This window comes from Vespa mandarinia, chromosome 4 (genome assembly GCF_050613455.1).
Source record: "Vespa mandarinia isolate Hongniang chromosome 4, ASM5061345v1, whole genome shotgun sequence".
Taxonomy (NCBI): domain Eukaryota; kingdom Metazoa; phylum Arthropoda; class Insecta; order Hymenoptera; family Vespidae; genus Vespa; species Vespa mandarinia.
In genome coordinates, this window is record NC_140813.1 from 4,867,501 (window position 1) to 4,885,148 (window position 17,648).

The 17,648-nt window shown below is 37.6% G+C and overlaps 1 protein-coding gene across 3 annotated transcripts in view; it reads right to left on the reverse strand.

The window, feature by feature from the left end:
• The window catches only part of LOC118445943 (uncharacterized), a 67,869-nt gene that overhangs the window by 903 nt on the left and 49,318 nt on the right, over window positions 1-17,648 (reverse strand). For 2 of the 3 annotated variants that reach the window (XM_035876067.2, XM_035876066.2), the window contains exon 1: window positions 3,447-6,434. In XM_035876067.2, the coding sequence (XP_035731960.1) occupies window positions 3,447-4,578 (1,132 nt within the window). In that variant the 5' untranslated portion in view covers window positions 4,579-6,434. Of the gene's footprint in view, window positions 1-3,446; window positions 6,435-9,178; window positions 9,223-9,822; window positions 9,913-17,648 lie in introns of those variants that run through there. The other variant, XM_035876070.2, reaches the window with a different exon arrangement.

Genomic DNA, 17,648 nt, shown 5'->3' on the forward strand with positions numbered 1-17,648 from the left:
TCCCTTTTGAAATCACTGTTCCCAAATCGTATTAATAATTTTCCATTCTCCTAGATGAAAAAAAAAAAAAATAAAATAAAATAAAATAAAATAAAATAAAATAAAATAAAAGACAAAAAAAAAAGGAAAGAAATTGTAAATTCAGTTGAAGAACGAAATAGGAAATCCAAAATCGAAAGAACAGGGGCACTAAGAGGATCAATGTTCGTTCCTGAAATGGAACTTCTAACGTAAGATAGAACTTGTGTTGAGTACGTGAGTGCAGGCTGTATGTATGCTAAGTCGGTGTGTATATAGATATAGATATATATATATATATATACATATACATACACATATATATATATATATATATATATATATGCATGCACAGGAGGGTTGTGTCGGAGAGTCGCCAGCCGTTCTTGAGAACGGCGAAACGGTATGATATAATTGGACCGGTTGTATTATCCAAACGAAAAACGTTAGGTCTTTGGTGTGGCTCGCGGAACTATTAGTAACTTCTCCGACTTTCTGCTCCCTCATCCTCTCTCTCTCTCTCTCTCTCTTGTTCTCATACCAAGAAGATTCAACTAGCTAGTAAGTAGTTAGTGCTATTCATGAAGCAGTTTCTTTACTCACGCCGGTGGTTCCTGTTTCTACTTGAAGAAAAACCTGCTACGTGAATCGTTTGCATAGGAAAAAGGAAACATTTCTCTTACGGTGGTATAAACCATAACTTATGCGAGAGGATGAGATTACGAAATGTGCGTTAGATCTAATCATTCGACTTAGTTATTTATAACAACGACGATTAGCATAAATTATTCCGCATAATTCATTATATCTCTCTCAAATTCATTTCATTTATCATTCTTGTTTTTTTTTTTTTCCTTGTTTTTTCTCTTTTCTTTTTTTTTTCTCTTTTTTTTTAATTATTTTTTTGTTCTCACAGTAAAGTTATTTAAACGTCGAGTTGATCGTCCTTTCGGAGATGTTATAAAGTAAATGGAAAAATTTTTCTAAATTTACCATAGAAACGATTCTATTTTTTTTCTATTTTTTTTTTTTTTTTTTTTTTTTTTTAAGGACGATTTCTATTTTTCTCTTGTTATTTTTTTTCCCTCCTTCTTTTCTATTTTTCTCTTTCTTTTTTTTTCTTCTTTTCTTTTTTTCTTCCTTCGGAAACATTAATTTTACTTCGGACCTGTCCAAGCAACTCAACGAAATAATTACTTTGATGAGTTTTAATCGACTGTACATTTGGATATTTCGATTGATCGAACTTAAGCCATATGGACATAATAAAGGCATAACAAACGCTCTCCCTGTCTCCCTACGCAGTGTAGTATAATTGCCTAAGCGACAGGAATTTATTGCCCACTAAAACCGTGAAAATATGCAAATTATTTAACAAAGGTCAGGATTCTCGCGAATGTCGACGCGTTTGAAAGAGAGAGAGAGAGACCAGTTCGTTCTTATGAGCGAAACCATGAATCAAACGACGCGGCATATCGATTTTTGTTGTAACGATTACGCTATTAACTTTTCCCGAATGTCACTGTTAACTTTTTCTCGCCCGTTTGTTTTCACATATACGATATTACGAATTTAATCGAATTTACAAATCGTACGCGACTCCAATAGAACGTTCCTTTTTATTTTCCTTGAGTTAAAAAAAAAAAAAAAAAAAAAGAAAAAAAAAAGATCTATAGATCACTTTCCAAGTTGAAAATTCTCGCGTAAAAATTTTCATTCGATCATTTGATGTCGTCAAAAAATTGATAAAACGATTGAAAGGGACAATGTGGAATATAGTGTTTGCGAATAACCATGTACAATCAAGGGGAGAAAATATTTCAGATAAAAGAATATCACCGTCCAACGTTCGTCGACCAGTAGAAACTTTATCGTATGTATATACGTATATGTAGATATATAACAGGAAAATAACATCGATTGGAAAGAAATCGATATTTCTACTCTTGCTCCTTTCAAACAACCTTATGAATAAGGTATAACAGGAAGAGGTAAAGAATCTCGATTGAATATCTGGTTCCTTTAAAATATATCGAACGTTTGCGTTATCGTTTATCATATTGAAATTCGAAAAATTTACGCGGGACATCTGACAACAAGGAATGAAATATTTTTAAACATATATATATATATATATATATATATATATATATATAATATAATATATAAATAATAATGTATAAATTCCTAGAAAATCTTAGCATATTTCAGATAACGATTTGAAAATTATCTATAAACAAATAAAATTGGAAATCAAGTTATGCCATAAAGAAATCGGGAGGATTAATTAAATGTCCAAAGAAAATTTTATATGATCGAGTTCGATGATAAATTGAATGGAAAGGAACAGCGATTTTCTTTTTTTGTTTTCGATATAAAAAAGCTTTGCAAGTCCACCTGCTCAAGCTCGTTACTCGACGTTCGCTCATCCATTCGTATATAAGAGAACGGGACGAACACTATACATACACACATATGTATATATATATATATATATTTATATATACGCATAGAAGCGTACGTGTATGGAGTTGACGATAGGAAGCAAGTGGCGGCACTTTCTTGCAGCGTACGAAGTGAACGGGCAAAGATAATAGCGCTGCCATCTATTGGGAGCTGCGTACACTAGACGCAGTACTTTTGAGAAAGACTTTGTATGTGATATATATGTTCGTAATACAGATATATATATATATATATATATGTATGTATGTATGTATGTATACACATTGTAGCAAGCTTGCGCGCGCACATCTCTTTCCTTCTCTCACTCGCTCTTCTGTTCCTCTCTCTTTCTCTTTCTACGCATACTATTAACTCGAGTAGCGATAACTCGCTTTATCGGGTCGCCGTGTGTACGACTTTGCAGGTAGGAGCGATCTAGCCGATAAATAAGAATTGTGTACAAGGTAGATGTGTATATATATATATATATATATATATACAGAGAGAGAGAGAGAGAGAGAGAGAGAAAGAGAAATAGAGAGAAAAAGTGAGAGAAATAGAAAGAGAGAGAGAGAGGAAAGAGTAGAGAAAATCATAAAATAAACTAGAAATTCTATGAAAATAAAATAAAATATAAGATATGAAAAAGAAAGAAAAATGGACAAGAGAAAAACGAAAAGAAAAAGCGGATGGCATAAGTTTCATAAGTAGGATAGTGAATCGTTTTTAGGAGAAATATGGTTAGAAGTAGGGAGCAAAGGATAAGAGGGGAGGATGACACGGGGCCTTGGAACAGATCAGCTGATCGGAGGCGCGCGCCTGAGTTTTACGAGTTACGGCCGCCAATAAAGTTGGAGCCGCGGCTCGCACGTTGCAGGCTCGAACAGGAGAGAAAAAGAGAGAGAGAGAAAAGAAGAAAGAGAGAGAGAGAGAGAGAGAGAGAGAGAGAGAGAGACGGAAAAGGTGTCAGAGTCGATGCTTACCTGGGGGTGGATAGGGACTAGAGGTGACGGGCTCGGGTGCCCCATAGTTCCTTAGTCCGCCATAACCATCGTGAGGGAAGGTTCCTTCCGCGGCGACCATCGCGGCTGCAACTCTGCCCCGATCGTCGGCCGCGGAGGGTGTTAAATATGGAACAGTCGGTTGCGAGTGCGGATGATGATGAGCAGCTGTGTCAACTGGATGATGATGCCTCGCGGTAGTGTAAGGCGCGTAATTACACCAGCTTTGACCAAAGCTACTCTGATGACAAGATGATACCGTAGGATCGGGTGGTCCTGTAGCCGCTGCCGTAACCGAGGAGGTACCACCTGCTGCACCGCTGGATGATCCGCTTACAGTAGCAGCCCCAGCAGAATTATAAGGCTTATAATCAGGTGTGGTGGCTGCTGAGGCCACGGTCGCGGTTGCAGGCGACCAAAAGGTCACCGTAGATCCGGTTTTCCGGTTGTCCCTCGAGGAACCGGACGTCGAGGTCGGATCGGCCGCCAGATTGTAATACGTCGGGGGGTTGTTAGCCCCGTATGTTTGATGATGATTCAACGATTCGCTCGCCGCGGAGGAGTAATGAGAGTCCTGCGGATGATGAGGACTATAACTCCAACCGCCTTGCGAGCCTGCCGAGGACGAGTGCGAGTGTCGTATCACGCCCGATGCCGCGGCCCCAGCCGCACCAACAGATGATGCCTCGACACAGGTTACTTCCCCGTAACTCGAGCCGGCTCCGCTTGCACCACCTGGGGTAGCCGTTAGTCTTTTTGCTGGTATATGGAGCGGTCCCGTCGCGCTGTTGCTCGCGACCGAGGAGGCGCTCGGTGAGGTCGAACTGGCGCTCGCTGAAGGTGCCGATGGTGCGGTCGTGCCTGATGATGCTGGGACACCTGGAGAGGTCGGTGTCGTTGCTTGTTGTTGGGGTTGTTGCTGTTGCTGATGGGAACCTCCAGTTGAATTCTGTTGCTGCTGTTGTTGTTGTTGTTGCTGTTGTTGTTGTTGTAACGATACGAGGGTTGAAGCTGCAGGTTGTACCGGCGGTGGACTGTCGTCGTAGAGGGAACCGTTCATCATGGTCCACCAGGTCACCCCGGTGGAATGCCCCGCTCCGGTAGCTGTCCCCATCGGCGTGACGGAGCCAGGGTGGCCCACGCCGGAGCCGCACAGCGGCGCGGCGTGTACATTGTCGTACAGCGTAGCCGTTGAGCAAGCCACGTGATCGGTGATGGTGCAGATGGTGCCGGTTTATTGCCGATGTTATAACGCCGATGTCGAGGGACGACGGCGAAACCGTGGCACCCACGCCGACGAGCGATCGCAGAGGATGTCAGGTGGTGGTGGTGGTGGAGGTGGAGGAGAAGGAGGAAGAGGAGGAGGAGGAGGTGGAGGAGGAGGTGAACGTGATAGAGAGAAGATCGGGTTGCGGGGTAAGGGGATAAAAGGGGGTGGGGGGAAGGAAGAAGCTCGAAAGAACCGATCGACCGGGTGGCGTTCAGCGAGAAGCGAGGCGGCACGTCATCGAGGAGCGGACGCGCGCGACAAAGTGCGAGGATCAGCACCGAGGGTTCGCCGCCGCCGGTGGTGCGAGCATAGCAAGGCGGACCGAGAGTAAATAAAGAGCGCGCGTACCGATCGTAAGGAACCACGAGTAAGGAGGGGAGGGCGATGGGTCGGATGGGGGCAGGGAGAAAGGGGTCGGTGGAACGAGTCAGTGATAGGAGAAGGAGCGGGTTGCGGGAGGGACGGAAGAACGGCCGGAGGACGAAGGCGCGATAAATTATACGAGCCAAGTCGTCGCGTCGTCGCGTCGGCCGTTAAACGACGATGAGCGTAACGTCGTCGAGCGGGTCGACAATGGCGGGTGACAGGAGCCACGTGCAGACCAGGTCGTTGGTACAGGTGTCCACCAGAATGTCCAAATTCGGGATACACGTTCCAAGTATCGTTGCCGTGTCCGAATCCACGATGGTCCAGGAGAGAGAGATAGAGATATATATATATAGAGGAGAGGAAAAAAAAAACAACGACACAGCACGATTTAATAAAACTAGATAATATCTGACGTCTTTCTTTTCGCTTGGGATTGTTCGTTCGGGTTTTAACGAGTCTCTATTATCGAGGATAATTCCTCGAGTGTTTTCACTTGGCAATCGCTGTATCGTTTCACTGCGTAAAGAACGTCACCGCGGACGTTCCGCGAGCGGCGGGAATATACCGGCCGCGTGTCGTCCCTCTTTTTCCTTCCTTAATGACGGAACCTGTCAGCACTGTCGTCGTCGTCGTTGTCGTCTTCAACACCCTCATAACTATAGTCTCTGTCCTTTTCCCGAAGGAACGTCACTCGGAACACAGTGCGCACTACCCGTCACCAAGGGAGAGAGGGAGAAAGAGAGAGGGAGAGAGAGAGAGAGAGAGAGAGGGAGAGAGAAATAGAAAGAGTATGTGTGTGAGAGAGAAAGAGTGAGAGAGAGAGAGAGAGAAAGAGTGAGAAAGATACGATATATATATATATATATATATATATATATATATATGTGTATATATATATGTGCATATATATATGTATATAGACACACATATATATCAATCATATAGAGATACACAGGAAAGTAAACGGGCAAGAAATAGCGTGTATGAAAGTGTGAGAGAAAAACATGTATTCAAAGAGAAAGAGGACGTTCTTGATCGGCCCGACCGAGGCTCTTCGAGAGGGAAAAAAGTTTCTTTTCCCTTTCGCGCTCCCGAATCCAGGTAGTATCCCAACAAGAGATTATTGCAACACAGGCTTTTATTTTCCCACGTAGAAAAGCAAAACCATTCGAAGATATATGTATACGTGCAGCGGTCTCCTTCAAATGGCAAACGTAGCGGGATCTACCTTCATCGAGTTTTTTTTTTTTTTCCGAAAAGACGACACATACACGATCACGCATACGCACACATGGCAAGACCCCCTTTCTTCTCGTTGCCCTCGCTGAGCCGAGTCAAGCGTCAACTGAGAGCTCTGTCCACTGCTCTGAGCCGAACGGACTGGAAGGCGACACTCGCGCTATCTTGTGGAACGTTTCAATACTAGAGTTACGCTGTCGAACGTATTCCCTCCCTCCTCTACTCCCACTGCTGTTCCCCCTCTACCAGCGAAAACTCGTATGCTCTAATCTGCTCTCTCTTTCTCTCTTTCTCTCTCTCTCTCTCTCTCGCTCTCTCTCTCTTTCTCTCGTTTCTACCTCCCACTCTTTCTATCGTCCCTCTTCCTCTTTCTTTTCGCTCTCTCTCTCTCTCTCTCTCTCTCTCATTCTCTCTCGCTTTCTTTCTCTCCCCTCTTTTTCTTTTATTTCTCTTTCTCTCTTATCCACGTTAGACACTCGTCGAACGCTACAGACTTTTCTGCCCTCTCAACGGTATATCGCGCTCTTTTCCAAAATCTTTCTAGCAAGACAAAAAGGGAAAGACGGTCTTTGACTATGTAGCCGATGACCTGGATCGAAGCGACGAATGAACGGCAGGTGCGTCTACCGCAAACCCCGCCACGTATTCTTGAATCTCTTCTTCCTCCTCTCTTACGACGCTAATGAGGAAGAGAACTTAAATGTCTGATTTATCTTCCTATCTATCCGTCCGATGATCCTATCGAAAAAGGATACGTGATATAGACGTGATCATTGGATCAATTCCATATAATCCATTGGTTATATTTATATGAAATTCCTGTTTCTTCTATTTATACAAAAATTAATTTTATCAAATTATATTTTTCTCTTTGATATTGTAAGATATCAATCCTCGAATATGATATTTTTTATCCTTTATCAATTTAGATTTAATCCAGATAATACTGTTCCCGCCTAATCGCATGCGTACTCGAAGAAACGACCTCGTGGATCACACCCCTGTGACGAGGATAACATGTGTGTAGTGTCCGCGTGGTGCGTTAGTATCCTAAATCGTTTCATGGTTAACCGTGGCAAAGGAAATGTGTAGGAGGGAGGAAGAGACAGAAAGAGAGAAAGATAGAGAGACAGACAGAGAAAGAGAGAGAGAAAGAGAGAAAGAGAGAAAGAGGGAGAGAGAGAGAGAGAGAGAGAGAGAATAAGAGAGATAGAGAAACAGAGATAGAAAGATAGAGTGGTAAATAGGGAAAGAGAGACGGCAATACGTCATGCCGGTATTGTGCAGTCTAAATCTCGGTATGTACTTTTATGGGCAGTAAAGTAAAACGGTCTGACAACAACTCTGACTGCACACACGCTTTTCGTCCGAGCGGCCGTCCATCCATCCACCCATCCGTCCGTACGTACGTCCGTCCATCCGTCCGTCCGTCCGTCCGTCCGTCCGTCCGTTCGTCCATTCGTTCATCCATCCATCCATCCACTCGTTCATCCATCCGTCCATCCATTTATTCATCCATCCATTTATCCATCCATCCATTCATCCCGCGCCGCCACCCCTCCCCTCACCAGATAGCACTATACGCGAGAACGACACGGTGAATCGAATCGCCGAGATCGATTATTCTTGAAATCCTCTTTAAAGCTTCCTCGTTAATAATTATTAAACGATAATTCCTTTCCTTAATCTTTGTCTTGTCGGTGATTTTTTTTCTTTTTCTTTTTCTTTTTCTTTTCTTTTTTTCTTTTTTTTTCTTTTTTATTATTCTCACGATTATTCATTACAATCGTTATCAAAGTCGATAACTTATAATTCAGCATAGAGATTTACGATAAAAACGTGTAGAGAGAGGGAGTAAGTCGTATACTGACTTACATCTCTCGTCTAATTCTCCCCCCCCCTCCCCCCTTCCACCACCCCTTCTTCTCACATTCTTCTCTTTTTCGTCACCCTATTTACGTCTCCAGACGTAAAAACTTTGAAAAACAATGCGAATGAGAAAAATCTCTCACGGGAAATCGTGTATACTTATTTACACACACCAACGTGCCAACTCGTCGTAGGAAAGACACTTTACGAATAGCAACGTGATAAATCCCGTACGAGCGGGTGACGCGAACCGGCCGACGTTTGTTGTACGCGATCATGAATGGACTTTATAGCATTACGCCCATTTATAGGTTATATCCGCGGTTTAGTAACTATGCTCTTTAATACGACGACTTTAGTATACCTACGTACAATCTTCGTCTATTTACTGCGAATAATTTTATTTGAGAATGATAAACGATTGAGGTGTGATACTACGAAATACTTTTAGATAGATCACATTGTAACATTGGGATGAATATTTTTAAGGATGGATGAATAATTTCTCTTCTTGTTTTACGAAGATTTTACGTATATTCTCTTTTTTTTTTTTTTGTATTTGTTTTCTCCTTTTCTTTTTTTTTTTTGCTTTGTTTTTCTTCTCTCAAATATTTTACAGCTGCACGATCAACGATTGCCAAGGTAACATTCATCATTGTAATATTTTCTCGATATATTTAAAAAGTGTCAAGTATAATGAATAATAAAGGGTTGGAAGTATTCGTTGAATTTTTTCATTCGAATATATATATATATTTTATATCGTATATCAGATATTTTGAATTTGGGTATTATGTTAAACGATTCATGTTTCTCCATTTGAAACTTTTATTTTGTATTTATCGTAAGAAACGTTTGTATAATATTAAATTATTGGAATAATTCCAACCCTTATAATGAACGGGAATATTGAAAAGATATTTGTCTCGTTAAATAATAATTATAAATAATATAATTAGAATCTCACCTTGTATACCGGCCAGTGTTCCGGGCTGGTACACGCGGGAAAACCTAAAATAATAAAAAAACGTATGTTTGATTCATTCAATATTTTTCAATTGAATAAACAGATAAGTAAGTACATGAATGAACTTGAAATATTTTTGTTTTCTTTGAATTATTTCCATCTAACATAATGAGAGTTACTTAAGCCAATCGAATCAAATTTTATGATGGATGACGAAAGACGAAAGTTATCTCATTTAACGTCGATAAAACTTAAAGATTTCAAAATAAAATTAAATAATGATTATTTTCTCAATTAATTCCTTTTCGAAAATATATATATATATATATCTATCGATAGTATCTACATACATGAAAAAGTAATTTCTCTGATTCACGATTTTATGGGAAGACATATGCGTAAAAGAACTTTTTATTATATCACAACTACCAAGAGAAAAATGGAATTACATAGAAAAGTGTATTTGGATTTTATGTTTTCTTTTTCTCTCTTTTTTTTTTCTATTTTTTTTTTCTTAAATAATGAATTACTTTATACGATATTCCATCCTTTTTCAAAACGATCACACTTTTTATCCATTGAGCTAAATCCTAATATATTTTTTATATAGACGGAAAAATATATGACAAATAAATATTATTAACCTGCACAGCTCGAACGGGTGAAACGGCGTTTCCACGGCGCCGAACACTTTGAGGCCTTTTATCTACAGGTTTAAGAAGAAAAACTTCAGCCTGGAACAGAGAAACAATAAAATATATAATATATATATATATATATATATATAATATATATAGTATATATAGATATATATAGGTGTATATCTATAATAAATCTACCACGTCTTTTCCCAAGACTTTGCACGATTTTTTTTTCCAAAGGTCCCTCGTAACGGATAAAGCTCGCACTCTTGCGAGCTTTTATACGAGCTTTAGTAGCTTATATCGCACCAGGTATAAAGTTCCATAGCTTGTACATCGCTTAATGGGAATACAGTCTATAACTACTCGCTCAATGCACTTTCAACGTTGAAAAACTTACTCTTAAAAAGTACTTACAAATTCGCTAAGTACCTATTATGTATAATATCGAACTTTATATAGTATGGTACTTACATATATAATATATATATATATTAAATATATATCAAAATTTGTTTCTCGATATAAAATCGATTAATTATTATTATATTATAATACTTTCTTTCCCTTTTTTTTCTGTTTATCTATATACTTGATTTATACAAATAAAATCCTTTTCGCGAATTTTCGAAATAGGAATAGATAAGATGACTACATCATACAAATAGAGAGGTAAGGAATATCTAATCCAATTCGAAAAACGAATTTCGTTTTCTCCGCAAAACTCAAAGTTGAAATCGAATAGGTATGCTTTCTCCCGAAGTTTTGCCTCCCGTCGCCGTCGATTCTCCTCCGGTGGTAAGTTTATGGCGTAGCTACGCGAGGGTTCGAGATGAAAGGAGATGGAAATGGCGGGAACAAGGTACGGGTATAAGAAAGGTAGATGAAGAAAGTTATGCGGAAGATGGAACGAAGGCTACGTTCATTCACGGTGTTGAAAACTGAAAACCGCTTTACGACGTCCCACGAAAAATGTTATGCGTCTTTCTCTCTTTCTCTTTCTCTCTACCTACCTCTCTCTCTCTCTCTCTCTTTCTTTTTTTCTCTCTCTTCCTACCTTTCTCTATCTCTATCTTTCTCCGATCTATGTGATATATAAGACTTTACATTGTTACTGTCTTATTTATTTATTTATTTTTTTTTATTTTTTTTTATTTTTTTTTATTTTTTTTTATTTTTTTTTTTTGGTAAGAGATATATCTTATGAAATATCTTCAATTAAATATAAATTAATCAATTATAGAATAGGAAAATATATAAATATATAAGTATATAAATATAGGAAACTATTTCTTGAAATATGTCAATATATTATTAATATTTAATTGAATATAAATTAATCAATTACAGTATAGGAAAATATATAAATATATAAATATAAGAAATTATTTCTTGAAATATTTCAATATATTATTAATATATCCAAGTATATAAAATATATAAAGTATATTTTATATACTTGAATACATCAAGCATAACTAAAAATATATGATAATTATTTTGTTCTTTTTTTTTTTTTTTTTTTAAATCGTTTTAATCAATTGATTAATAATCAACCATGAGATTTATTTCGTAATGAGAAAAAAAAGAAAATAATCTCCAGTCGATAATTCAATTCGATTAATTTTATAGACATTTTTCCGTTTAGAAGATGAAAAAAATTCTAATTACTTATCATAATCTATCCATGACCAGTCATTTTCTTTCAATCAATCTGCAGGTACGTCCTTTTTCATCATTAATATGTATCGTCGAAAGAAAATATTCCTGATATTTCACAAATTAAAAGACGAAACTTAAAAGGGCTGAATAAGCGTTTGTCTTTGACCTTTTAGGACGATACAAACTTAACGGGATGGGGGGGGCCGGGGGCGGTGGGGGGGGCGAGGGAAGAAAGAAAAAAATAAAAGCAAGAAGAAAAAAGGGGAAAAGAACTGTAAGCCTCAGGATTGACAAAATGTGGGCAAGACGTGCCACGCGAAGGATTAGGGATTGAAGATTTAACAGGGGGAGTAGTTCTGTAAAGAAATATAAAAAGAGAGAGATAGATGGACAGATAGATAGATAGAGAGAGAGAGAGAGAGAGAGAGAGAGAAAAGGACGAAGAAAGGCGAGCTTGAAATAACAGACGATATAGTTTTTCGATGTGTGTACAGAATGGTGGAGATTGGTCGAGGGCGTAGAATAGCCGGACACGAGAAAGCTCTTGCTTTCCAGCCATCTCTTTCATCGCGAAGGGGTGTCTTACTCACACAAGCACGTATTTATATACAGGGTGTTCCTTTAGCGAACTCATTGTATACTCCTCTTTACGTTGGAACCAATGAATGAAAAATCTCCTCCTATTACCGATCTTTCGTCTCGTCAATAACACTTATCCAATGTTTACGATAACTATACTTGAAAGTATCATAGAAATTCTATATTGATTATTCGATATTAAGTTAATGGATATTTCTAAACAATGAACGTATTGTCCGTTAAATGTATCATCAATTTTTAATTTATTCGTCGTTAAGAAAATTGGGAGAGAAAAACAAAAAGAAAAAAAAAAAAAAAAAAAAAAAAGAACAAAAAAAAACTACACTTCTTTTTTTCCATTAAATAATTTTTCTCTCGAATATCATCGATCTTATTGATATTATTAACTTTCTTCGATATATTTACAAATGATTATAATTATTATTTAACATTTTGTATTCTATAATATATCAAATTCAATTCAAAAATTATTTTTGTCTTTTTTCTATTTAATAAATTTGTTATTGGGACACTCTGTACGTATAGGTAACAAGAGATACATATGAGCTATATCTATGAAACATTTCGAAGGTCTGGCGGTTATTTGTCAATTACACGCTCCGCTTCTCTGCCGTCAAAGTAAGTACTTGGCGCGTAATTAAATCTCGTAATTAATTCGGAATACGTTCTGACGATAGTCAGACAGTATTTCTATGTTGAATTTGGTGTTGGTACTAGTTAACGAACGACAAGTCATAGACTAGTTAAATATATATATATATAGGACATATATGTAATACTTACTTACGTTTGAAATCGATACGTGAAGATGAAATATGTGAAATATTAATAACTTATCATGTAGGAACGTAATAACAATCGCGATAATCGAAGTACGCCACTCGAACGAATAAAATTGTAAAAGAAGATACATGATACTTAACCTTGACCCCTCCGTCTCCCTTCCGATCGCTGATTTTTATTACTCTCGAGTGACTTTAACGGACGCTTTCGATAAGCTCTGTAATGGATCGATATTTATCGCCTCCTTATCCCGCAGGGGATGTTTATATGGAGCATAAGGATTTTCAGTGAGTAACGCGCGTCTCTCAAGACTCGCGGATCTAGAGATCGAAGTTAAAACGATCGACAACATATACGAAAATAGATATTCCTCAAAAAAAAAAAAAAAAAAGAAAAAAAGAAGAAGGAGAAAAGAAAAGAAAAAAGAAACAACATTCAAGTATATTATATATGTATTTAATGTATGTATATAATCGACGTCACATTAAATCTACTATATATGCATATAACGATTTCATTTCGTTCTAATATATTACTAACTTTTATACTTCTAGATTGAAAGAGTAAAAGTTTTCTTAATTGAAATCTCTCATTTCTTTTCCCCTTTTTCATTTCTTCTTATCACTATCAACGAACGTACATTTTCTATCCCTTTCGCAAGTAGTCCGCAATCGTCCACCAAGTTCTACTTTCTTCAACCACTACTTCATTATCTCCATTGGTGTTCTTTATCTCCCTTCATTTCAAGTCTAAAGTTTAAATGAGATTTCGTTGACGGTTTTCAGCATATCTATATCGTCGTCTCTTCTCATTCGAAATATCTTAGCATCGAAAATTCAACCTTTAAATTCGAATAATCTGTTATTACGATATTCATTTATATAATTATTCAAAAAAATAAAATTTATCTAGGTGTGTGTGTGTATATCGAAAAAATAATTTTACATATTCGTTCGTCGTATAATTCGACGTATAAAAATTACACCCTTTTTGCTTCGCTGGGGTGCATCGAAATGTATCGAAGCGTAACGAATATAGAGGGAACTAGAGTAAGAGAGAGAGAGAGAGAGAGAGAGAGAGAGAAAAGAAGAGAAGAGAAGGATCGAATCCCATAACACGCGGGACGTGACGCGTGCCATTTTTAGCGAAGCGTCGAGACGCCTTTCGGCTATAGAGAACTTGCACCGCGACGCCCTCTCGTTTCGGAGGCAGACGCTATGGTAGGACAGCCAATCAGCTTCCTTGATTCTCCCAGGCACTTCCAATATGGCTGGCCATTGCTCTCGCTTGATGCTATGAGTATGAGAGAGAGAGAGAGAGAGAGAGAGAGAGAAAAAGGGTGAAAGAGAGAGAGAAAGAGAGAAACGATATACCGTACTGCTCCTACCATCGCAAACACACCGATAGAGTCTCTCTTTGATGTAGCGAGCCTGTTCTAATACTTCCTCGCCTTATTAAAGTTCTTCATTAAAGTCATCGCACAAACATATCTCATAAGTTGCATAATCCGTTTGAGATAAGAACATCGTGAAAGATTAAAAAATTTCAGTTAAAAATACGCCAGGTAAAAATCGTTTTACAAATACAAAAAGAATTTTCTCCTGTAATGTGTCATTTATTTTCAAAATATTCTTTTCTACTTTCTAGCTAGACTAATATTTATAACTTATAATAACTATTGAAAACAGCTTAAATACACACACACACACACATATATATATATATATAAATTGAAGTGTACAATAAATATATATAGTCAATTAGTACGAATATGAAATATGACGGGTTTTTCTTATTTTTGAAGAAGAAAAGAAAAGGAAGAAAGAAAAGAGAAAGTCGAATGAAAAGGAAAATGTGAGCGGAACAGAAAAGAAAAGAAAAGAAAAAAAAAAAAAGAAAAAGAAAAAGGGAAAGGGAAAAAAGGCAATGGGAGAAGAAAATTACAGTGAAAGATTAAATGAGAAGATTACATTAAATATAGGTACCTGAGTATACAACAACCTTTTTTAAATCATAAAACTAATGAGTAGTCGCACATAAGCTTTCGTTTTTTTTTTTTTTTTTTTCTACAATGGGTCACGGTTTGACAAAGGACAATACCCATAATAAAGCGATTTCCAATCCGAACAGCATTTGCCTGGGTCTCTTTCCCTCTCTCTTTCTCTTTCTCCCTCTCTCTCTCTCTCTCTTTCTTTTTTCGTCGGTAACTGCTAGTTTGTATTCTGTGTTGTATCCACGTCGCGTTACATGTATATACAATATAAAGCCATAGCGTGTAAGAGAGAGAGAGAGAGAGAGAGAGAGAGAAAGAAAGAAAGAGGGAGGAATAAAGTAAACGTTCGGGGTGTATCACGTGAGTAAGGGCAAAGGGATGGGCTGGTATGAAGGAATGGAAGAAAGCTTAAGAGGGTTTCAACAATGAGAAAGTGGTGGTAAGTTTGAACGAGAGGTACGTGAGTATATGGCGAGTCGGTATTGAGTGAAGGATGGCTAGACCGTTTCGTGTTCCTGGGGTTGCGTCGTCATGGGAACCGTCCTCATCAGGCAAAGTCTCTCAGGATCTTTCTTTGCTTTTCTCTCTCTCTCTCTCTCTCCTTCTCCTCCTTCTTTCCATCTTTCGTCGCCTCCTATCTTGTTTCTTTTCTCGCCTCAACTCTTGTCTTACGAATTTGTAATAATAATTTTTCTCTAGGGTTATAAACAACCGTTATAAGTCATCTCCTTTCTTTCATTCTGCTCACAAATTCTTCTTCCCTTTCTCTTTACTTCTTCTTTTTTCTTTTATATTATATTGCTTTCTTTCATGATGGATAAGTTTTTGTTCGGGTACTTTTTTTTCTTTTCTTTTTCTTTTCTTTCTCTCTCTCTCTCTCTCTCTCTCTCTCTCTCTTTTTTTTCTTTTTTTTTTTTTATTTTTTAGACGAGTTTAACGGCACACATGAGATTAAAACGCTATGAATAATACGAGTTTATAAGTCTGTCGATGATATTAGAATGAAAAAAAAAAAAAGAAAAAAATCGACGATGAAACGTGAAAATTCTTTTTGTCGAATCGAACGAATCAGCATTAGATATTCATTTATTATGTTTATATGCGCACTGAGGAACACGTTGCATAGAGCACGCTCTAATGCACTTAAGTTTATTCTCTTTTTCTCTATTTATTTTTTTCTTCTACTTCTCATTTCTATATATCTCCCATTCCCAGTCTGCCACTACTCGTAACGCTCCTATAAATAATTCAAGAAAAATAATATGATCGCGTCGTCGGCGTCGGAGTCTGAAGCTCTTTCAGAATTCAGTCTCGGTTTTCGCCGACTCACGTAAACACACGTTTGCCTCTGAGAAACCACAAGCGAGATTCACGGACACGTACGAATCTGTCTATGTATGTGTATACGTACGTACGCATGTACGTGTGTCTCTATGCATGTGAAAAAACGACCGAATTCTAACTACCCCACCGACCCCACCCCACTCCCAAACAAAAGCTCCATCTTCGAAAAAGCGCACACTTTTTTATTGTTTTTTCCTTTTTTTTTTTTATTCTAACCTTTCTCTCTCTCTCTCTCTCTCTCTCTCTCTCTCTCTCTCTTTTTAACAAAATACAAACGTTGCAGAAATGTATAACGATTAGACAATATTCGACAATATAATTTAAATATAATTATAACATAAGTATAATTAATTATCATTATGTTATAATCATGGATTATATCGTTATTAATTATGTAGAATTATTTAGATATCGAAATTTTATTCAATCCTTTCGAACTATGACATCGAATTATAAAAAAATGTATAATCGAAATTATAAAATGAAATTATAGAATGAAAATATTTTAAGATGTTATTCTTTTTTTTTTTTTTTTCCTATCGAAGTAAGGACGGGTATATAAAGGACAGGAACGCACTCGAATGTAAACCACCGAACGTATGTACGTTACTCTATGGAAAGACTACAGACATCTGCATAAACAAGCTGGCATCGTAGATATAATAGCTATATACATAAATATACACCCGGTCAAATGCACATTGCGTTTGCATAGATAGGATACCAGATCCAAGAATCGCAGACGGAGAACCGCGAAGTATGAATTATATATCAAGAGAAGATATGAGAGAGAGAGAGAAAGAGAGAGAGAGAGAGGCAGTGAGACGAAGAGACACTGAGATAGAGAGAGAAAGAGAGAGAGAGAGATAAAGGAAGAAAGAGAAAGAAAGAAAAAAAGAGTGTGTGTCTCAAAAGAGATTCTGATTTTTAACGATCTAATATACCTACGTACGTTCGAACGTTCCAAGACAATACCACCGAGTTAATCCCTTTTTTTAGACGGTTGAAAGACCACCTTCGTAATAGCTTCATAAATATAAATTGTTTGCAACCAAGCCGATGCGTTTCACGGAACTCGCTCTTGGCTGCTTGCGACTGGCAGCTTTCCAAGGAACTTTCGAAATCACCTTAGTCGTTTCCCTTTTTCTATTCCTTATCCCCTTTATTCGTTTATCTCGTTTTCGTTCTTTTTCGAAATTCAAACTTTTGAGAAAAATATCTTACACGTTTACAGATTGATACAGTATCTATGAATAAAAAATGTAGAAACGTAAAAAAAAAAGAAAAAAAAAAAAGGGAAATGAAATTCGTTCGATTTCGAAATACTCCTTGGTGCAAGCTGGTGACCCAAATTTTTTCGGGTCACAAATTTATGGTACTCACTGTTCATACCTGATCTCGTTCGACTACAATCGGATTTTTTTTTCTTTTTTCGTTCTTTTTTCTT